General features: G+C 36.5%; 1 protein-coding gene across 1 annotated transcript in view; it reads right to left on the bottom strand.

The window, feature by feature from the left end:
* Nucleotides 1-5,344: 5,344 nt before the first annotated feature.
* Nucleotides 5,345-22,121, bottom strand: part of LOC115212824 — a 34,678-nt gene continuing 17,901 nt past the window's right edge. The window contains exons 3-14 of the mRNA XM_029781591.2: nt 21,406-21,575; nt 20,535-20,665; nt 19,855-20,008; nt 19,045-19,750; nt 17,425-17,650; nt 16,166-16,347; nt 14,721-14,985; nt 12,128-12,327; nt 10,253-11,123; nt 8,407-8,527; nt 6,812-7,026; nt 5,345-6,414 (exon numbers count right to left, since the gene is read on the bottom strand). Coding sequence (XP_029637451.1) covers nt 5,915-6,414; nt 6,812-7,026; nt 8,407-8,527; nt 10,253-11,123; nt 12,128-12,327; nt 14,721-14,985; nt 16,166-16,347; nt 17,425-17,650; nt 19,045-19,750; nt 19,855-20,008; nt 20,535-20,665; nt 21,406-21,575 — 3,741 coding nt within the window. The 3' untranslated portion in view covers nt 5,345-5,914. The remainder of the gene's footprint in view (nt 6,415-6,811; nt 7,027-8,406; nt 8,528-10,252; nt 11,124-12,127; nt 12,328-14,720; nt 14,986-16,165; nt 16,348-17,424; nt 17,651-19,044; nt 19,751-19,854; nt 20,009-20,534; nt 20,666-21,405; nt 21,576-22,121) is intronic.

The following is a 22,121-nucleotide window of genomic DNA, read 5'->3' on the forward strand; positions in this document are numbered from 1 at the left end:
TAACAGTTCTAATTGAAGTCCATCTTCAATTAAAGATATTGACCAATTAAACTGATATTTTATTTTTTCATTAGCTTGGATTTGTTACTGCAGACTGTTTTTGGGTTCACTTGCTCTACAGTACTGTCCATTTCTTAATTCCAGTATTAATGTTTTCTTAGCTACAAGTGAAAGATAACTCTCTAATTAGAGGTAAATTCAATGCAACTGTGATCTACTTTAAATGTTTGAAATATTCACATTATTTTGAATTATGTATTATCTCATAGCTTCAAGATTTTTATATGATTGTTTAATTTAGAGTTACGTATTGTAGGTTTGAGAGGCTAGATCTGGCTGATTTGAACATAAAAAAGAATATTTGAACCTCATATAGCTGGTTTAAATGTTAAAAGATTATCAAAGTATTGAATTTCAAATTCCACCCTCCTCTTCTATGTACATCAGTCCTGATCATTTATTTACTCTCTCTAAGTAGAGGTTAAAGCACATTAGAGTATTACATCTGTGGTACTGCTGTTGCTACATACAATGACACTTTTTACTAGCTCCTATTCACCAATATGAGGACCTACTTAGTCGTGGCACTTTGGGTAAATTTAAGAATAAAATGAGGCTTGTTTACTATCAGCTGCTCAGTGTTGATAAACTTTCAAGTTTAAATGTTAACCATTAAACATTAATGATGAACCTCTACCCTTGATGTTAACGAATATTTAAAAAAAAAATCCTTGTGTATTACCACTTATCACTTCTTCCTCGATGACCCACTGCTATTTTCCTTACATTCTTCAAATCTAAGACTCATCATTGCCCTACTACCATCTGTGTTCATTCACTTCTTTTCCCATCTCTGCTAGCTGTCACTTTCCTTTCACACTTTTGCAAGCTTACAACCTTCCAAGTTATTCTCGATTCCTATTCTTTCCCTATCCACCTTCTTGTGTCTCAAGAGGATGCTCTCTTACTAGAATAGCCATGTATCTCTTCTACAACAAGACACCTGTTCCTGTTTCTTTTTCATACTCTGTGTCTCTCAACATGTGACACAGAGCAATCTCCTTAAATATTGCACCCCACCCTGTCAAGGGGTCTTGCAAAATTACTTGATCTCACTAGTGTTGGTGCCATGTAAAAATCACCCAATACACTGGTTGGGATTAGGAAAGGCATCCAGTTGTGGAAACCTTGCCAAACCAGATATTGGAGACTATTGCAGCCTTTAGGTTAGTCAGATCCTGTTGAATCATTCAACCTACACCGGCATGAAATACAGATGTTAAATGAAAATTATGTTGGTAGTTAACTCTAATGTTAACCACTACACATTGACAATAAATGTCCAATAATCAATAATAATCTCATTATTTTTTTTTATACAGCCACTGATACTAATATGTCAAGTTTTCTATCAGTGGACATTATGTTCTGAGTTCAAATTCCACCGAGGTCAACTTTGCCTTTCATCCTTTCGAGGTTGATTAAATAAGTACCAGTTATGCACTGGAGTCGATGTAATCGACAACCTCTTACCTGTCCTTGTTTGTCCCCCTGTAGGCAATAAAGGCATAAATGTAAGGGAAACAAGTTTGATCATATACAACTGTACTACAGTGAGCAGGGTGTGTCCTACTTTGATAATTTGCCTTCCATAAATTGGATATATTATTGCCAAAGTTAAGTTATTTTTCCCAGTTAAGATGAAAAGTGGGCTTCATTTATTGTAAGTCTAGGATTTAGTGTGAATTGGGTTACACATATTATAAAGGGGAATAAATACGGCAATACTAGCAATTGGCTGAAATATTTTATGGTTGAAGTCATCAGTCTAGTGTTGAATATTTGTGTAATAACCTCTTACAATGGCCCTCTCAAATATACAAATCCTCTATTTAACTTTTGTCAGTTAAGATAAGACCCCAATCTCGTTTTAGACTTGGCCATGTTAAGTTTGCTTAATGATTGTGATTTCAGGTTCAACTCTAGTACATCACATTTTGGACAAGTGTCTCCTATCACAACCTTGGGTTTGACACCACATATTACTCAGATTTTGGTAAACAAACATCGTGGAAGATTGGAGGGGCTGTAATTGTACTCTAACCAGGTCTTACCCAGTTTCTTCCTGCTAGTACCATAGGTCTTGTGAAAAAGATCTTCCTTCTTTGTAAACAAATCTAGCTAGAAGAATGAAACAATCCACTCAGTCAATAGTAGCAGAATTATAGAAGAGTCATACAATAATTTCAATCAATTCCATCTCCATAAAATAAGGCAAAAGAGAGGGCAAAAAATCCCAACATCAGAAAACGAAAGCTAGTAAATTATCTACTGAAACAACGTTCCAGTATATATTCTGCGAGACTTACATTATCTAAAGTAGGACATTCTATCTTTCTTTGAAAGGACTTTAAAGTAATTTTTGTCAGAATTGGAATACCCAAACTTAGGTCTCGTCTTCACTGTTTGGTGACTGATATTGTAGAGGTGTAGATTATTTTTCTTAAATTACTTTTTGAAATTTCATCTGTAACTAAAGATAAACTGCTTAAAGTATATTTGGGAATTGCTCACAAAATTTAATATGGTTTTCTGCAAAATTTTCATAAATTTTAATGTTTGCACTGTGATATACACACAGCCTAAACATTTTACATGGAGGGACACTGCATTTACTGGAACTTTGGGTAATTTGGGGGCAGAAATTCTGCTGTATGAAACAATTGTTCCAAACAACTTTGATATCTATAAGAAAATAATAAAATATATATATATTCTGAACAAGTCTAAATTCATGATTAAAAAAAAATTCAATTGAACCATTTACACCATGTACTGTGAGCAGAAATATAATGAATGGGTTAAAACCTAAAACTAATTTAATCTTTTGTACAGTATAAAGGCATTATTAAGAATGTCAGAAACGAAATATGTTTTATAAAAGGTTACCGACCAGGTATTATGGATGGGAGAGAAGACTATTCCATATGAAAGCAAGATAGGAGTCACTTAGAGCCCAAAAAGTAAGATGTTAGTAAAGCTATTTGTTAAAGGGAAAGGTGAAAGTTCCAGCATTGCTCAGTATTTATCCAAATTCTTGCAATTAGTTCATGAGTTATTTCCCCTTAGCGCATGTAAAATGTCAAATTATAATCGCGACATATTTCTCTGAAAATTTCAACTGGTGCAGATTTATAGCATGCTGACAAGAATTAATATGTCCGTATTTGTGACCCTTGCCACAACGATCAGGTTTTCCCTTAACACGTTAATTAATTTTGAGAAAGTATCTCCTTGTAGTGTTTGATTTTCCTTTTTCTTCTAATAGAACATTTGAATAAAGAATTCTGCATCAAGCATTGATTACATCACTTCAGGATGATTGATGTCAAGTAGTTTAAGAGGGTGTTATACCAAAAGACTGGTATAAAAACATTATAAGGTATGGGGAGAAAGTATTTAGTCAATAAAGTCCAGGTGAAATTAGCAGGTAGTACTAATTATTCATGGTACATGGAATTACAATAGCTATATTTCAAATGAGTTCACTATAATGAAAGGTTCTTAGCCATGAATTAATTCTAATTTGCATGAAATATTTTTAAAAAATACAGCTTGGAGAAAGGGACTGTATCTATAGCTTTCCCAGACCCACTAAGTTCAGTGAGGTAAGTGGAGAGTTCTCACACTTTCGTTCAAGCAGAGTGCCGTCTATAGTAGATGTAATAAAGACAGAGATAGCAAATTTGATGACCAAAAGGGGAGTGTGTTGCTAATCAATTGTATGCCACTTTTGGGATACAATCTAAAATATGTGTGTGTAGTAGCAGGCTTAGGTATTTTCTGGCTCTCAATGCAAGGACCAATCCTTGTTATGCAGACTTTGCAGTATTGAGAAGGGATTGTCAAGAGACATCCTTAGTTATAGTAAAATCAAGGATTTGTAGTGATTGAGGTGTCTTGTACGTTTAAGATGGATGAAGTTTGAATTTTCATGATATGAGTAACAATGTCTGACAAGATTGGCAAGGCCCCACTGAAGAATACTTTTGGTGTAAAGTGTCTCAGTTACACATGGATGATCCTAGGGTGTGGAAAGTAAGAGAAGATTGAAGGGTGATACCATCTACTTAAAAGTGAGTGCTGTTGGTTGGAGGTCAGCAGTAGGTGGGTAAATAATGTAAGAGAAAAAATAGAACCTTGGGGCACAGCAGCCAGACAGTATGGGTCAAATAGAATTCCACCAATACATGCTCTGATGGTGCAATTATGACAGGAACCCTCAGTCCAAGAGACAAGTTTGGGTGGAGCCCACAGCAATTATTCAGTTAGGAATGTCACATAGATATAACTGAATGCTATGGTTGTCACAAGAAACAACACCATTTTCACCAAATTTTCAGAAGATTAGAGCCCACATGTAAATGACAGAAGAGAGCAGATATGTAGATCTGGTTTTACTGAAGCCATATTGATGGTGTTTAATGGGCAAGAAGCATCCTTTGCATTTTGAATGATAGTCTTGCAAGAACTGCAATGGGTGATGTTCTCTAAGGCTGTGTTCTTAGCCTTAAACTACTGCAATGTAACTATGAATATAAAAGGGGATTTAAGGTCATTGTTTTGGTTGTGTACATGTGTGTGATGTAGAGGTACATATGAAAGAGAATGCTTTCAGCCTTTGCTAGGAGTTGATTTGAATGTTTGCCTTAGAGTGAAACCTGTTCAAGGCAGCCATATAGGCTAGAAAGCAGTGTTAACCTGGGAGACATAACATAGCTACAAAGAAACAGCAGCCTCAATGCGACCACTTGACTCAACAGAGAAAGCAGAACTATTATGAACAATATATCACAAGGCACATGATAAAGCAGGGTCAAACAGTAATGCATCAGCAGTGTAAAAATTAGTTTGAAGGAAGTGGAATGAGAGAGAGAGCCTTTGTCAACAGCTGTGTCAAACCAAGACAAGTGGAGAGAGAGAAAAAGAGAAAAATAACGAGAGAAGGAAGTGTGAATGTATCAGAGGAATAGAAAGAGTGAGACAAGCAGGTAGATTATTGACTCCCTCATATTTACCGTTAATAACAGGAAATTATTTAAGCAATCTGTAAATAAATTCAATAATTATAACCAACTAAAATTTCAAGTGTATCATTGTCTTTTCCTCTTAGAATTAAAATTGTTGTCAATAAAACAGGTTGAAGAGACATGGAGAGGTATTCATTTTAGGTAGTTCTGCCTACACCTTGCCTTTGTGCATCCTTGCAAGATGGACAGATCTACTTCTCACAGTAAAATAAAGAAACACAAAAGTCCCTAGAAGGAGGAGAAATAAATGCAAATTAATGGTAAATCAGTTTAATAATGATATCGAAGGATGCAATGAGGAGATATTTACACACAAAGAAACCTTAACTAGCACAAGAGGTAACAGAATCGGAGAAAATATGAAATGACAGTGAATTCTGGAGGGGTTTCAAATGAATTTGTGCATTTTATATCAAACCATTCTTTTCAAATAGGAGTCTCTAATGCTCAAAAAGTATGCAGGCATATGTATATATATATACATACATGTATGTATATATATATATTTATGCTTACATGCATGGATATCTATACATACACACAGAAGATGCACAATTCAAACAGATTCTAAAATTGAAATGTATATAGATAGGGAAGAAGTAGAAGTAAAAAGCTGAGGTGGAAATTTTCAGTGGATACGAGAGTTGTTTTGATTGCTTCAGTTGTGCTTTTTTTTTTATTGTATTTCAAACAAGAACTTTTTTTTGAAGTGTTTCTTCCTTTCATGTTATGAATCCTTTGAGCTAATTAAAACCAAATTAAACCAGCAAAGTGGTGTTTGGTTTGTTAAAAATGGATGAAGCAGAATTTGTAATAAAACTGGTTCATGTGAGTGGCAGAGTGTTTGGTGCATTGAGTGTAGCTTGAGCAAGAATGTTGATAGCAGTGAGATCTGCTTCAGTCAGTTCAGTGCCACCACTTGAGGTACACTCAACCTCATATTCAACTTGGTTAGGAGCAATAAAAAACAAAGGTGCTTCAACACTCTGCTCAACACTTTCAGTGGCTCGTGCTGTCTCGGTTGGGTCCTGTATCTGTTCTTCATTTTGGACAAGTTCAGCAGCAACCCAAGTTTCTTGTTGATCTGGAGTGACAGCAGCAGTGGCATCAGAAGTAAATACAGAATAGGTATTCGAACCAACAGTTATCTTAAGCTGAGGACATGGCAAGTCAGGCTTCTTTCGTTTAGGTGCAGGGTATATTTCTCCTGTGTGCTGAGCTGCATGGCTACGTAGATATTCTTTCCGTAAAAAGCGTCGACCACAATGCTGGCACTCATAGCGTTTCAAACCCATGTGGGCCTCAATATGGCGCTTCAGACTCCCTAAAAAGATAAAGAAAAAAATGGCATTTAATGAATAAAATTATTATATCATTTTAGGTAATTAATTTAAGTAAGCTGATTACAAAACACTTGTGTACACATCATAAAGAGAACAGCGTCCTGGTTACTGTTCACCACTAAATCCTAAAGTTGATGGCATCAACTAAACAGACAGAGGCATGCAGAGCACTCTGCCTCTCATGCCAAAAGACAATAACAAATAACTATTTTCTAACTTTTTACTCTATGGCTGGTATCTAAACATCACAGCTCTTGTTTAACATAAAAATAAATTTAGCAAACTAAACACCTTCCTCTAATTAACTCAATACTTTTAACATATTCTTCATACAGAAAAAAGGCAGCAGTAGAGAAGATCAAGTATGCTATTACTTACTCATTGCAGTGAACACACGGCTGCATTCTGCACATTTGTAAACTTTAGGAACTGCAGGATGCTTGGCTTCCATATGTGCATTCAAACGACTATCAGAAGCAAATGGTCGATTGCATATTTCACACTTCCGCATCTGATCCTTGTCTTTTTCATGAACTGACATATGAGCTAAAAGAGACTGGGTCCTCGGGAAACCTTTACCACAAACACTGCACCTGCAAATTGGAGGTCAAAGATATTTTCACTATACACAAATAGAAAAAAATTGGAAACACTTTAAATGAACTTTTATTGGAAACTCTCAGCAAATATATGGGAGTCAATATTCTATTAGACAAAGTAGCATGCCATGTGTGAGTGCACATACTATTTTGTATATATACACCAAAATACATGTGATTATACATAAACCACTACAACATCTGAGCAACAGTATATATGTATTAAAATACACCACAAGCACTCAGTCCCCTCTGTGGGATGGTTGGTGTTAGGAAAGGCATCCAGCTGTAAAAACCATGCCAAAAACAGACACAGTAGCCTGGAGTAGTCTTCTACCTGGCCAGCAGATGTTAAACAAAGATTATATATATATACACACACACACACACACATATATGTGGAAGATTATTACCTCACTTATAAACAGGTGGGGTTAATGACAGGAAGAGCAACCTGATTTAGAAAACTCTACCTCCGACACACACTCACCTAACCCATGCAAGCATGGAAAAGTAGATGTTAAAATGATGATTATATGCACAGTCTACTGAACTGAAAATTACTACCATCCAAGTGCTTCCTTCCTCTATCCTTCACCTGTCACATCCTGCATGTCATATTATACAGGGTCAAGGAAGGGATGGTTGAAAGGATGTTTATGTTTGCTTACAACTACATAAGCTTCCAAAACAATTAGTCCAAGTGTGGTACATGCTGCCAAGTTATACTTGGTTGCAAGTGATGGCTCATCATCATCATAATCTAACATTTGTTTTCCATGCTGGCAAACCAGAGAGCCACACTAAGCTCTATTGGTATAGATTTTACTTTGCTAGGTGGGTCTTCTCAAACACAACATCACCAGTTGTTTCAGTCATTCATCATCATCTCTGTGAAGCTCAGCATCCTAAGGTCATTTCTCACTTTGTCTCATGCCTTCCTGGGTCTTCTCTTTCCACAGGTTCCCTCCACATTTAGAGATCAGCATTATTTTTTGTAGCTGCCCTCATCCATACTCATAACATGGCCAATACCAGTGCAGTCTTCTCTCTTGCATACTGCAGTTGAGGTCTTTTATACCTAATTTATTTCTCAATACATTTACACTTTGTCATACATGCACATTGACATTGTTTATCCAGTGGAGCATGCTGACTTCATTTCATTCAAGCTTTCACATGTCCTCTGCAGTCAAAGCCCATGGGGGAAGGAAATGATACAATGGATAGCATAACCTTCAAAACAGTATGCTGGCAGAAGAGAAAAGGAAGGGCAGACAGAGAGGGATGGAATGCCTTTTATCAAGCTTGACTGGAAGTTAAACAGCAACAACAGTTACAACATGCAACAGTCCTGATACAAATTCTACTTACAGATATGGTTTCTCTCCTGTGTGACGTCTCATGTGGATACGAACATATTTCCGTTCAGTAAATCGCTTGCCACAGACATCACAACCAAAAGGTTTTTGACCAGAGTGTGTACTCATATGAACTGGCAAAAGAAAAATGAGATCATATCAACACTAAACACTACACCACAGCACAATAACATTGTCCTACTGTCATCAAAGTACAATAACACAATTCCATTGTCCTCATAATACAATAATTTTGTACTATTGTCACCATAGTTCAGTAACATAGTCTCACTGTCACAACTCTGTCAGGATGGTCATGCTTGGAACCTCTTTTATCACAAGAACAACATGCAGCTAAACAATAAATCCACAAAGGGAGGGATACACATGTCACAAAAATGTATACAGATACACACATTAAAATAAGTGGTATACAACCTACATTATTAGTATACACACACCTTGGAGTTTTACAATGAAAAAATTATAGCAATACATATGCATATAGCACTCACCCACCCTGTACAAATCATCATCATCATCATTTAATATCTGTTGTCCATGGGTTGGACAGTTTGACCAGGGCTAGCAAGCTAGAAGGCTGCACCAGATTCCAGTCTGATTTGGCATGGCCTTTTATTATAGTCCTGGTGTATAGGTGCAGGTGTGGCAAGTAGTTAATAAGTTTGCTTCTCAACCACATGGTTTCAGGTTCAGCCCCACTGTGTGGCATCTTAAGTTAAGTGTCTTCTACTATAGCTCCAAGCTGATCAAAGCATTGTGAGTGGATGGAAAGTGAAAGAAATTCATTGTATATGTGTGTGTGTGTGTTTGTGGGGGGCTTGTCTCAACATCATGAGATAGCTGTAAATGAGTGTTACCATCATATAAGCAAAATCAGTCATTTCTCATATTCTGTGAAAAAATGCCTGGTCATGAATAAATATTATCTGCTTGGAAACAGGTGATGGATGGTATCAGAAAGGGCATCTGATAGTAGAAGCTTCAATAAACTCCATCCATGCAAGCATTGGAAAAGTGGATGTTAAAATGATGATGATGATAATGAAAGTGAAAGAAACCCATCATAAGTGTGCATGTGTGTGTGTCCTTATCTTGAAGTATAATAGTTGTAAATAAGTGACATCATTAGACAACTGATATTATTTATTTCCGATTTTCTATGAAAACATATCTATAATATTACCTTGCTCAGAAATAGGTTAGGGTTAGCAACAGAAAAGGCATCTGACCATAGAAATCTGGTCCAATGAATGCTGTTTGACCAATGTAAGCAAGGAAAAATGGACATTAAAATGAAAAGAAAAAAAATTATGTATATACATGTATGTATGTATGTGTGCATGTATATTTATTTACATTTGAGTGGCTGGCATTAGGAAGGGCATCCAGCTGTAGAAACTCTGCCAGATCAAGACTGGAACCTGATGCAGCCATCTGGTTTGCCAGTCCTCAGTCAAATCATCCAACCCATGCTAGCATGGAAAGTGGACGTTAAACGATGATGATTTGCATGTTTCCAAAAATTACTCAGTTACAGGCCATCTGTGGGCTTGCAACTTAGAAGATGTGTGGAATAAGACATCCATATGCCTTGCTTGAAAAACAAGAAAGAATTATTGAAAAGAAAGGCATCTGGCTGTAAAACAATGCCTCAATAATAGGTAATAATCGAGCAGAGAAAAAAAAACTAAAGACCAAATGAACATACACACACACTTTACAATATGGGACTGTAGAAAGTCAAACACAACTCACAATAAGAGATTTTACACACACACACAAATACACATATGTATGCATATACTTTTTATAACAAGATAAAGAGATATACTCACCTTGCAATGTTACAGGGCCTCCAAACATTAAGCCACAAATATTACAAGCAAGCTGCTTCTTCCGTTTCATACGCTTCCCTTTAGTTTTCTTTGTTAAAAATGTCTTACTGTCTACCATGGTGGTATTTTCAGTCTGGGTGCCTTCCACTGTTTCTTCAAATTCTTCAGCTTCAGCCAGTTCAATTTCCTTGACAATCTCTTCAGCTTTTGTCATCTCCACATCACCTTCAACTGTTGACACAATAGTTTCTTGTATCTTGCTCTCTGCTGCATTCTGTCTCCTCTGAATCATTGAAGTTAATGCAGACACATCATCAGCTATATGGATGTCATTAACATCAGGTTTTATATTGTCGACAGCATTCTGCACCTCTTCACTCAAGTGATCTTCGACAGTCTTTTCCGGTACATGTACAGTAACACTCTTTTGTTGGCGCCGTGAAGTTTGATTTTTAATTGTTTCAATGTTCACCTTCTTTACAATTGTCTTTGGTTGATCCAGTTCCACATCATCGACCTCATCAAGATTGTCGCTGTCCTCTGTGTTACAAGCAACCTCATTGTAAGTCTTAACACAAGGTGACAAAACCTCAATTGTTTTACTGGAATCGGTGATCTCCTGTGGCAGAATAGCATTGCTCTCTGCTAGAGTTGTTTCTTCTGGTTGTGCTGTTATATTGTCCGGTTCCACAACCTGTACTGCATTTAAGAAGACATCTTCTATATTACTTTCTTCCTGACTGGTCAGTGTCTTTGTTTCAAGCTCCCCTGTTGGAGGTGGGGAAGGACTCTTCACTTTAAGACCAACAGATGTCAGCACTGTTGCATCTGCCTCTTTTTCACCTTTTAGCTCAACTGTCTGCTCTAAACTCTGAAATAAACAACAATAATTATTAGAGAATCAGAAATAACATTACTTGATCTTCCTGATTTATTACAAGAGTCAAAACATAACTGAACTAAATGCTTTAGCTGGTTAGCTAAATAATTCCATGTATTGGTCAATGTCACTATGAGAACCACAACAGCAAAACACAAAGTAATGTACATGGTTGGTTACATAGATTTTTTACTGCAATTCTTTCTGAAAAGTTTGGAGAAATCATGTTATACTATCTTTCAAAGTTATAGTATTGTAGTTTTATGATTTCTGTATGTGATTTTTGCATTATTGTATAACCAAGACATGGTTTTCCAGTTCACCCAAGAGGTCGGTAAATAGGAATAAAGAACTGATTCAACTCAAAGTATGATAAACAGCATGAAAAACAGACTTAAATGATGATATGTTGTCCGTAATTGTATGCCATAAGGCTGCTATGTGCATGTGCTTGTGTCTGCAGACATGTATTACATTAACTGGTTGTCTCTGTGAGTGTCTAATAATAAACTACCCAATAACTGTTTATAGAATTTATTTATCTATTTATAATATTTATGTGTGTATGTGTATATGAATGAATGAATGCATGTATGTTTTGTATGCTTGAATGAATCATTTAGCACATAAAAATGATTAGATTTTCATGGGGTAGATAAAAAATTTTGAAGTGAATGTCTGTCTAAATGTAAAGGGTATAACACAAAGGCGGCGAGCTGGCAGAAACGTTAGCGCGCCGGGCGAAATGCTTAGCAGTATTTCGTCTGCAGTTATGTTGTGAGTTCAAATTCCGCCGAGGTCGACTTTGCCTTTCATCCTTTCAGGGTCAATTAGATAAGTACCAGTTATGCACTGGGGTCGAAGTAATCGACTTAATACCTATGTCTGTCCTTGTTTGTCCCCTCTATGTTTAGCCCCCTGTGGGTAATAAAGAAATAGGTATAACACATGTGAATTGTGAATACATTATGAAATGGTTGAGGCCATCTACTTACAATGAAAGGACTGATATCCATTTGGAAGAACTCGGCAAACTTAGAGAGTTTCTCTTCTTGAGATTTAAGTTTCTTATCTTCAGGGAAGACTCGCGTTAAACAACATTTATCAAGGAATTCTTTCAGATCACGATTCATTCCAATCCAATAGTAGCTACCATGCAGGAGTTCTTTGGTCCGTTCCACACCACGATGGATACCTGGAGTAAGGAAATGGTTAATTACTGGTTTAACTCTACACATTGGATAAGTGGGTATGGTATGTACTCAGTTCACTCTATTCAGTGGATACAAGGTTAAATTATTACATATTAGCAATATGATAATTTTATACTTCACTCTCTCCAGTTTTGGACAACACACAAAACTGTCAAAGTCACAACATATGCTAGGCCCCACAACCTCTGATTATCATTCCTAGTGACTCTAAATACATAACATAGACAATTCTGACTGAAAGAACAATTGTCTGCTTCAGGACCAGAAAATATTTCAGCTCTGATCAAATGCTTCTTATACACAAGCCCAAGTGACCACCTTTAAAAGAAAACCAACAACTGGCAAAGAGTTCTAGCCCATGGATACATGGTTTCCTCTTCACCTTGTCTAACACTACTACAACCTGGCCATAATAATAAGAGCCTATGATCCTCTCAACTAATTGATTACATCCCATCTACACTAAAATCTAACCAAACTTCCAACATATTGGCAGCATGTAGCAAAGAAACCAGGACTACGTTTTATAGAATTATTTCTCATCAGCTACATTTATTTTAGTTTCAGAGTACACAGCAACAAGGTACATTCACTAGGTACAGTTTGGAAGTACCTGTTTTATAGTTTCGTGTAGCTTATTATAGATTACAAAGAGGAGAAATGTACGGCAGGGAATTTCACTCGAAGGTGTATCACTGACAGTTTTATTAGCATTATGATAAAGGAGAATCAAGTGCACTATTGTTCTTAAATATGATTGTGAAAGGTGGTAGTATAGAAGGGAGAGAACGATGTGTGTGTGTGCGTGCAAGTAATAAAGAGTCCTCAGGTGAAACGATAGAAGGTCCTAGGGAAGGAGGGGAGTAAAATCTGTAGCAGTAAATGAATGAATGGAATAATGTTTAGATTGAAGAGAGTAGGGGAGTCAATTTGAGTATTGTTCATACCTAAGACTAATGCAGGATAATTACTACCCAAGTAGCAACCTAAGAACAAGTGAACAAGTTTGGCTCAGTTAAAAGGAGATATTTGAGTAGGATCTCATCACATGGATATAAAGTGCAAGTTAGGGAGCTAGTATAATAATCAATTACTAAATCACTGAGTCAACATAGGGAACCTCTACACATCATTTGATAAGCAAGAAATAGCAGCTACTCCCTCTTAAAATACACCTTACCATTTTAAAAAGAAAGCATATACTGGTTAATGTAGTCCTGTGTTTTTGCATTATACTTTTAAATAATAAGATCCTTATTGGATCAGAGCTTACCTAGAAATATTATTATCAAACAAGTACCAAATTAAGATTCATGTAAGATTTTGGTACTTTATTTCAGTTTTGACTTCAAAGAAGAGCAGGGATTTTTGTCTAAATGAGGAGGTAAGGATAATGCCTGTAATGACATTTGAAAGGACTCTGACATGGTTTATTTTCAACATGTAAATCAATGTCTGCAGGAATTTCAGAGAATTAACATCCAAGGAAAGGTAAAACAGTAAAGGTGGGAGTAGGGGTGACATAAGGATAAAAGTGGTCTTGAGTGGTGAAGGCATTTTTTGAGCATTTGAGAGGGACAACTGCTGTTGTAGTAAAGACAGAAAAGGTAGAGTGAAGAGAATTACTTAAATGACCTTCCTTTCAAAGTGGTTTCAGGTGTTTGCACAACAGTAGCAACAGCACTGCCCAGATGCGAGTGCTGCATTCAAATCTCTGGAGGCTTTTAATTGATTAGCAACAGGTCTGTCATGTGTATAGGAGCAAGTATTATTAGGAAGTGACAACAACTGGTTGTTAATGTACAGGAAGAAAAGTGTGAGAAAACAACTGAACTTAAGGGGCATATTAGAGTAGATACAGTGTGGGTCAGAGAAAGCTCCCAATCCCAAAAGTGAGAAATGGATAAAGTACATAGATAGGCAGTTTAGCAAGGCCTACTTTTCTTTAGAAACTCTTCTAATTTGGTTTAATTTAAATTTGTCGATATTTACTTTAAAGAGATACAAGTAAGAGGATAGCTTTTTTCAGGAAATTGTGGGTGTATGGAAGACCTGGTAGTGTTTCATATGGAATCTGCAAAGAAACAGTAACAGAGAGGAGACGTAGGGAACACAGCAAGAGACATCACCACCTCCCTCATTTTTTTTTTGTTATTGATCAACAGGTTCTGACTACTCTGGTATTTGAGTTTGGTAAAATCAACATGCTGTTTCAACAGACAACTAACCCGTTGGTGCACACCTTCTTTACAGGTATGATTGGATCATGGCTTCTCTATAATGGCTTTGTTGCCCTTTTTCGAGTTTGACATTTAATAATTTTGGGACCCACACACTCTGACTCCCGACACAGTACACAACACTAACATATTACCTGTTCTAAGAATGTGTGATTCTGTAACAGCATTTTGTTTCTCAGCTGCTGTCATCAGAACTTTGCGTAAACGACCAATAGTTTGGTTTTCTGTGTAATATAACTGGCCACCATTAACACGATACTTTGGAGATTCTCTGTCAGCATAGTCATTTTCCTCAGTGGTTATGTCTGCTGGTTTAGCACCGGTCAAGTGGAACTGTTTGATAATCTCATACAACCTGATTTGGACTTCTTCATTCAATGGTTCTGGTTCTGCATCAGCCTGACAACAAAGCAGAGCAACAATATTAGACCATGTCTAATGGTACAAGTACAGTAAATGTCAACAGTTACTTTAGACAATCTAGTTAGAAAAGAATTAATGGTTGATAAGGGTGGAGTGCTACCTACATTCAGAAAAGGATATAAGGTGAATATCAGAAATATTCTACAACTTAGAGAAATGCCACACCGCTAGTGTTCAGGACTAATCCCCACTGCTAGTGTGCAGGGTCACTCCACATTACCAGTGTCAAGAGTCACTCTACATGCTAGTGATTATTCACTATCAGGTGCCAGTAAGCTTTTGATAAATGCTTATGTTGACTACAGTAAATTGATTGTATAGATGCAGCACATTCAAATGATTATGAAGTACACAGTCATGAGGTTCCAAGTTCAATCCCACAATGTGACATCTTGGATAAGTGAATTTAACAAGGCACCAGGTCAACCAAAGCCTTGGAAGTGAAATTGGGTAAAAAGAGACTGTGTGATAGTCTATAGGATGGATTTCACCAGTAATTTGAAAGGCCTGGCAACCATAACCCATGGCCTCTACATGGGATGTAGCCAGTCCACTTATGCATACCTTTCCTTCTTGGGACACAAAACTCTACTTGTGAAGACATGTTGGAGACAAGTGAAAATCGAAATTGATCAACATCAATGGAAATTGCAGCTGTGATACCAGTGCTGGTGGCACGTAAAAAGCACCATCCGATCGTGGCCGTTTGCCAGCCTCGTCTGGCACCTGTGCCGGTGGCACGTAAAAAGCACCCACTACACTCACGGAGTGGTTGGCATTAGGAAGGGCATCCAGCTGTAGAAACATTGCCAGATCAGACTGGGCCTGGTGCAGCCTTCTGGCTTCCCAGACCCCAGTTGAACCGTCCAACCCACGCTAGCATGGAAAGCGGACGCTAAATGATGATGATGATGATGATGTGTCAAACTAAGTCCACCTGAAAACTACATTAAGGGTACACACGTCTGTGGAATACTCAGCCACTTACACACTAACTTAATGATGAATAAATAAGTTAATTGAAGAACTAAATACTTATTGTCAAAACCAATAAAAATTAACTAACTCTATTGATGGAGAGAAAGTGAGTGAGAGAGAAAGACTGCTGGAACAAATACATTACCAAAACAGCAAGATGCGGAGAAGAAATACTTACAGCCTTGACTAAATTCAAGAAACTTTCTTGAGCAGGGTTAGTGTCAGCTTCCGACTTCCTTCGCTCACTGCCATGTTCACAAACAGGACATGTCTTCACTAAGGCAGCACCATCCATTGTCATACCTTTCCAATAATAATCATTCAAGCGATCTAAAGTCCTTAATCGCCCCAAGTGAGTCCCTAGGAAGAAAAGAAATAACAAGAATATATATTCAAATACAGAAAGAACTATAAAGACCACTACCACCACACAATTGCAATATACTTGGCTCACTACCCACACAAGACAGTTGTACTCTGCACTCCAGAATACAAAATATATTCCTTGACCACACTGAAGCTCAAACCATAGCTTCACCTGAACTAACTGTAACAACAATAAAAATAACAAGTGATATATTATACAATCAACCTATGAAACATACTGATTACTACTCCACTGTTTCAACAGGCTTCTTCTTTACTAAAAGGGATTAGATGAATCTTTTGTTGTACAAAATGTCATTACTCACATCAATTTTGTGAATCACAATACCTTGAGATCCAATCCCAGAATTTCCTCCCAGGTCTTCTTTGCCCTATTGTGGTAACTAATACTACCAGCACAGTTTATTCTAACCTAGATGCGGTGCATTCACATCACATGTGTATACCAGCAGAGTCATTTCTTGCCAAGTCTCTCTCTCTCTTCCATTCACACTGATATCATATAACCAATAAATCACATTTCACTTATTTCTAACTTTCACTTTCAATATCTAACTCGCTACCACATTGTACTACACTCTTACACACTATTAAGTAATACCGCATTCTTCTACATTCATACACATGTACCACTATCATGTAGTACATTATTCTTGTACATGTATTACCACATTTTTACATGTCTCATTACCATGCAGTATCATATTCTTACACATGTTTCATCACTATGTTGTACCACATTCTTACACATAATTCATATAGTTTGCTCTTTCCACTATTAACCCCATCAAGGTAGAAAGATTTATACATTAATCCTTTTGACATCAACCTGCCTGAAACCGCTTCTGGTTCAGTAATACAAATGTCTTGTTTTCAAAAGTTCTTAATTAAAATCTTCTACCAAACCTTAGTCAAAATTTATGTCCCTAACACTAGCTTAAAGACAACTAAGTTATTTTACTAAATTCTTTGTTATATTTAAAATTGATTGAAAGAAATACAGAGCATCTCAACAGAAATATGGTAACAAAAGGGTTAAAGTCATCTTACCATTTTCCAGCACATGAGCTGCCTTTAAAAGCTTGAAGCGTTCCAGTTCATCCATCACAATTTTCTTTAGCTTGGAGCCTGATTTATAATACATTTCATCGTCTTGAATGACATAATTCTGAGCCATTTTCCGGATCACTCGTTTATAGTCATCTTTTATACCAGGAGGGTAACGTTTCTGTTCAATATATAGCTTTAGAGCGAGGTAATAATCATCTAATGGTACCTGCATGAATCACAAGAAGATGTCTTAGAATATGGAGAGAGAGAGAGAGAGGACCATAATTTGTAAAAGACAAATGCATATGTCTAAATTATTAGAAATTTCTAAAGTTTCTGTTGTGCTTCAGGTCTGGGCAAGGCTTTCTATATAAGAACAACAGTTACCCATGAAAACTTCTCCCTCTTCATGCCACCAATGTTGTTCAAGCAAGAGCAAGCATCAAAACATTTTAACACCAAAGTAGTCATAATGGAACTCAGAACATAAAGAGCCAGGGCAAATACTGCAAAGCACTTGATCTGGTGTTCTACAAAATATGCCATTCCACTGTCTTTATCAGATATAAGTTCTTCAGACACAATTTTTTCCAGGCTATTGAACAAAAGTATATATTTACAATTTCTATATCTTATACTATGTTTTGGTTTCTGAATGTTATCAGATGTCTCATTATACATAGTTTCATGCTGGATTCAAACAAGAAACCTTTATTTGTAAACTAGGGGTTATCCTCAAGGCCACTGGCTCACATCAGTAATGAGTTACTAATTGGCTGATGAGGAAAGAATGTAACACTGAGTTTGTGTGAAACCACATAAGATGAGAAACAGCAAAGGATGTAACTGTTACTAGGTCTTCTGAAACAGATATGAGGAAGAAAGAATGATATCCTCAAACTGAAGGCCAAGTCCAAATGTTTCCTATAAAAGAGGATTTCTTAATTACAGGTAGCCAAAAGTTAGGTTGTGGTGGTAAACCTGGCCATAGCAGCTACAGCTGATTCTAACTCAGAACACAGACAGTAAAAATTCCGCAAGGTACCTGGTCAGATACTCTAACAAGTCCACCTGTCTAGACCAGTACTTTATTGATCCAACAAAAATAAGAGAAAACTTCATCTAGATTTAGTGAAAATTTGTTTCTACTGAATTTTTTGATAATAGATAAATATTTATTATATCAACAAAGTAAACCTAAAAGATAAAGTTTAATTTTAACTAATGTTTCTTTGAAGTTGTGCATTTGTGTGCGTGCATGCATGTTTGATACCCAATGCACAAAGGAAAAGAAAAGTGTAAATAAGGTTTTCATAATGAAATAAAATTTTTCTAATTGAAAAAAGTAATCATAAAATTTCAAAATAAAATCTTAATATACACTGAAAATGGTGTGCATTTGCTCAGGTGGTCGAAATGGGATTTGAGTGATGGTCAGTCATATGGATACAGACATACTTAGCAAAGGAAAATACAATTCGCACACAAACAAATTCCTGTGCATACCTGCAACTAAAAATTCGATGGAACATTGTCCCAGACACTAGGATTTATAATCAAAACAATCTGACCTCTGTGTAAAGTCCTACAAGATGTAAAATCAAAAGGAATATTACTCACATCACGATTTTCTCGTTTCTTTCGTTTATTGCCTTTCTTGGGTGAATAACGGTTGACAACGTCTAGATAATTCTTCTTGCGTCCACGACGACCAGGTGACATTTCTGAACCTGATAAACACTCATCCTCATCAGCAGGGACATTACTAGTGTCGTCTTCTATTGAGGTTTGGGTGGACTGAGAAGATGGTGGTCGCCCACGCTGAGGTTTGACAGGTTTGTCATTGGTTGAATACAAAAGTTTCTTTAACTTAACAGAGACAGGTGTGGAGGAAGCTGGAGTGGATGAGGTTTTGTTAGTGACATTATTATTATTATTAGTAGTAGTTGTTGTAGTAGTAGTAGTAGTAGTGGTAGTAGCAGTAGTAGTAGTAGTTGTTGTACTGCTTTCTGTTGGAGTATCCAAAATATTTTCAGAATGAAGCTCATCAGGGTTGACTTCCCCATTTACTTCTGTAGCAGCAACAGGTGCTTGCGATACATTCTCTTCGGCTACTTCTCCTTCTCCAGGGTAATAATACACTACAGGTAAATTTTTTTCAGAACTGCTCGGCTGTTCTGATGGGTTTGCCAGCAAACTCTCTGTCAGACCTTTACTTACTTTCATCATCTTTGTTTGAATAGATTGAATCTGAGATTCAGACAGATTTGGATCCAAGTCGGATCCAGGCTGACGGAAAGATATACTCAATGGTAGACATGGTTCCCTACAACAGACAGAACATCATAAGTGACAGTTATTGATAAAGACAGACAAACACAATGAGGCATACAGACAAGTACACTGAAGATTACAATAACAGACTCTCACCTATGATGTACGAGGTATACTGGAGTATATTCAGCAATCTGTGGTCGGTTTATTCGATGTGGCATCAACCAAAGATCAAGACTTTCATGCCAGTTGCGAGGATAGGATTTAGCAAACTTTCTCAGGTCTGCCTCCAGGTCTTTCCACATGCCATCTAAATTTTAATCAATAATACAGCCACAATGAATCACTGTCAAATACATTAGACTAATCACTTCAATAAATAGCGAAGAAAAAAAAAAGGGTGATTTTTTTTTTGTATTTTACTTCTTGGGTCCACAGGAAGAGGCAGTATATATGGTATTCACAGGCCTTCTTAGACCAGTATGACTGAGGCTTTAAACGTTCCTCTTGAACCTTTATAGGTCAACACCTGCAGGAAAAGCATGAGTAGAGGTGACAGTCTAAGAGGGCTGATGTCCTGAGGAAAATGGACTGAGTATAGTGATTGGTGCCAAGATTTGGACAAAAAAGTGATGACAAGAGAAGATAAGTGGGACAGGAATGCTGGGGTAGAGACAGCATGAACCCATCAAGCTCCAAGAAGCAGAAGTCATTGCAGTAGTAGTAGTAGTAGAAAAGGTAGAGATAGGAGACAGTGCACCTGTTGGCCAGGGCATGTCTGTGAGTGATTTTTAACCTAATGAAGAAAATAAATATAAATATTAAAATTAACATACTTGTATCTTGGCAACATCCAAACTTCAAGTCAATGGCATGTTCTTTATCAGTGAGTAAATCAAAGCGACCAGCAATCTTTCTACAACTGAATGACTCTTTACGGAATCTCAAGGTTTTCATGACACCATATCTAAAAAAAAAAAAAAAAAAAAAAATTAAAAACAACCTTCTAAACCAGTGGTTCTGAATTGGACCCACATGACCCTTTCAGATCCATATAAGATTTTGTTAAAATCTATGAGCAATAAATTGACTATTTTTACAATACACAAAATATTCTAATTTTTTTATACAATTTCTAATATTTAATTATAAAAATATAATTAAGATTTTTTTTAAAACAATGAATGGATATGTGGGTCTAGTTGAGTAAAATAGGAATCAAAGGGGTCCATAGGCAAAAAAAAGGGTTAAGGACCACCGTTCTAAATGGTCATCAATAAAAACACTGCATAATCAAAAGCATGTTGTATAACGGGACTGTATAAATAACTGTATGTTGTGTCAGTCATCTTGTCAACCACTAAAAGTATTGTCTTTGACAGTCACAGTAATGTGGCCCTTAGATTGAAACTAGGTTTGATACAACTCAAATTTGGTTTCAAAAGATTAAATATATGTGTGTGTGTGTGTGTGTGCATGTGAGGGCATGCATGCACACACACAGAGAAATTATGAATGTAAATAATAAAACATAGAATAATGTGTTGCCAAAACCTAAGAGTATATTCCTCAAGTTACATGCCACCAAAAGGATACATATTTCAGGCACACACATGTATATACACTGAATATATATGATTTCTATACCTACTCAAAACACACACCCAGTATTCAATACTCAATAAGAAGATCATGTAAACCTCTCACCTTGCAATAAGACTGAGAATAAACTGCAACACCTCCGTTATAGGTACAATTCCATCTTTGTACTCAACAAACCGTGCTTCTGGCCACAAAGAATAAACATCTAAACAGAGGATAACTTGCACAGCTGAGCCTCCAGTCACCTTGATAGGACCAATAATATCAACCTCCGCCTGGAAGTACATAATCAACGCTTTAACTCTTTATCATTTAAACTGGCCATATTTGGCCCAAATATGCTATATGTTTTATGTTCAGATTAGCCAGATCTGGCCTCTTATATCTTAATCTTACCATGTCATTCTAAGAATACACAATCACATCATCAAAATCTTAAAACTACAAAGTAATGAATGATTAATTCAAGACAATGTGACTAAATAAAAATTACATTTCACAGAGTAATCTGAATGCTAAAGGTTAAATAATGTGAAAATTTTCTATTACTGGGAGACAAATCAGCAATAACACTAAACTACCAAACTATTTATCCATTTGGACTTAGTTCTGTGCTCTACTAAATCCCATCCTCTACTTTACTTTCCAGTAAAAAGACAGGAAATAACAGTATCATGTGGATAGGGCACACACAAGTATGCCTACAAGCTAAAATATCATGCAGGGTATTAGTAATTCAGATTTCACATCCTAAATCATAGTTTAAGCAACTTTGTATTGAAACAGATGTGACTTTTGGAAATCTAAAGTTACACAAAGTC

Source organism: Octopus sinensis, linkage group LG6 (assembly GCF_006345805.1).
Source record: "Octopus sinensis linkage group LG6, ASM634580v1, whole genome shotgun sequence".
Classification (NCBI taxonomy): domain Eukaryota; kingdom Metazoa; phylum Mollusca; class Cephalopoda; order Octopoda; family Octopodidae; genus Octopus; species Octopus sinensis.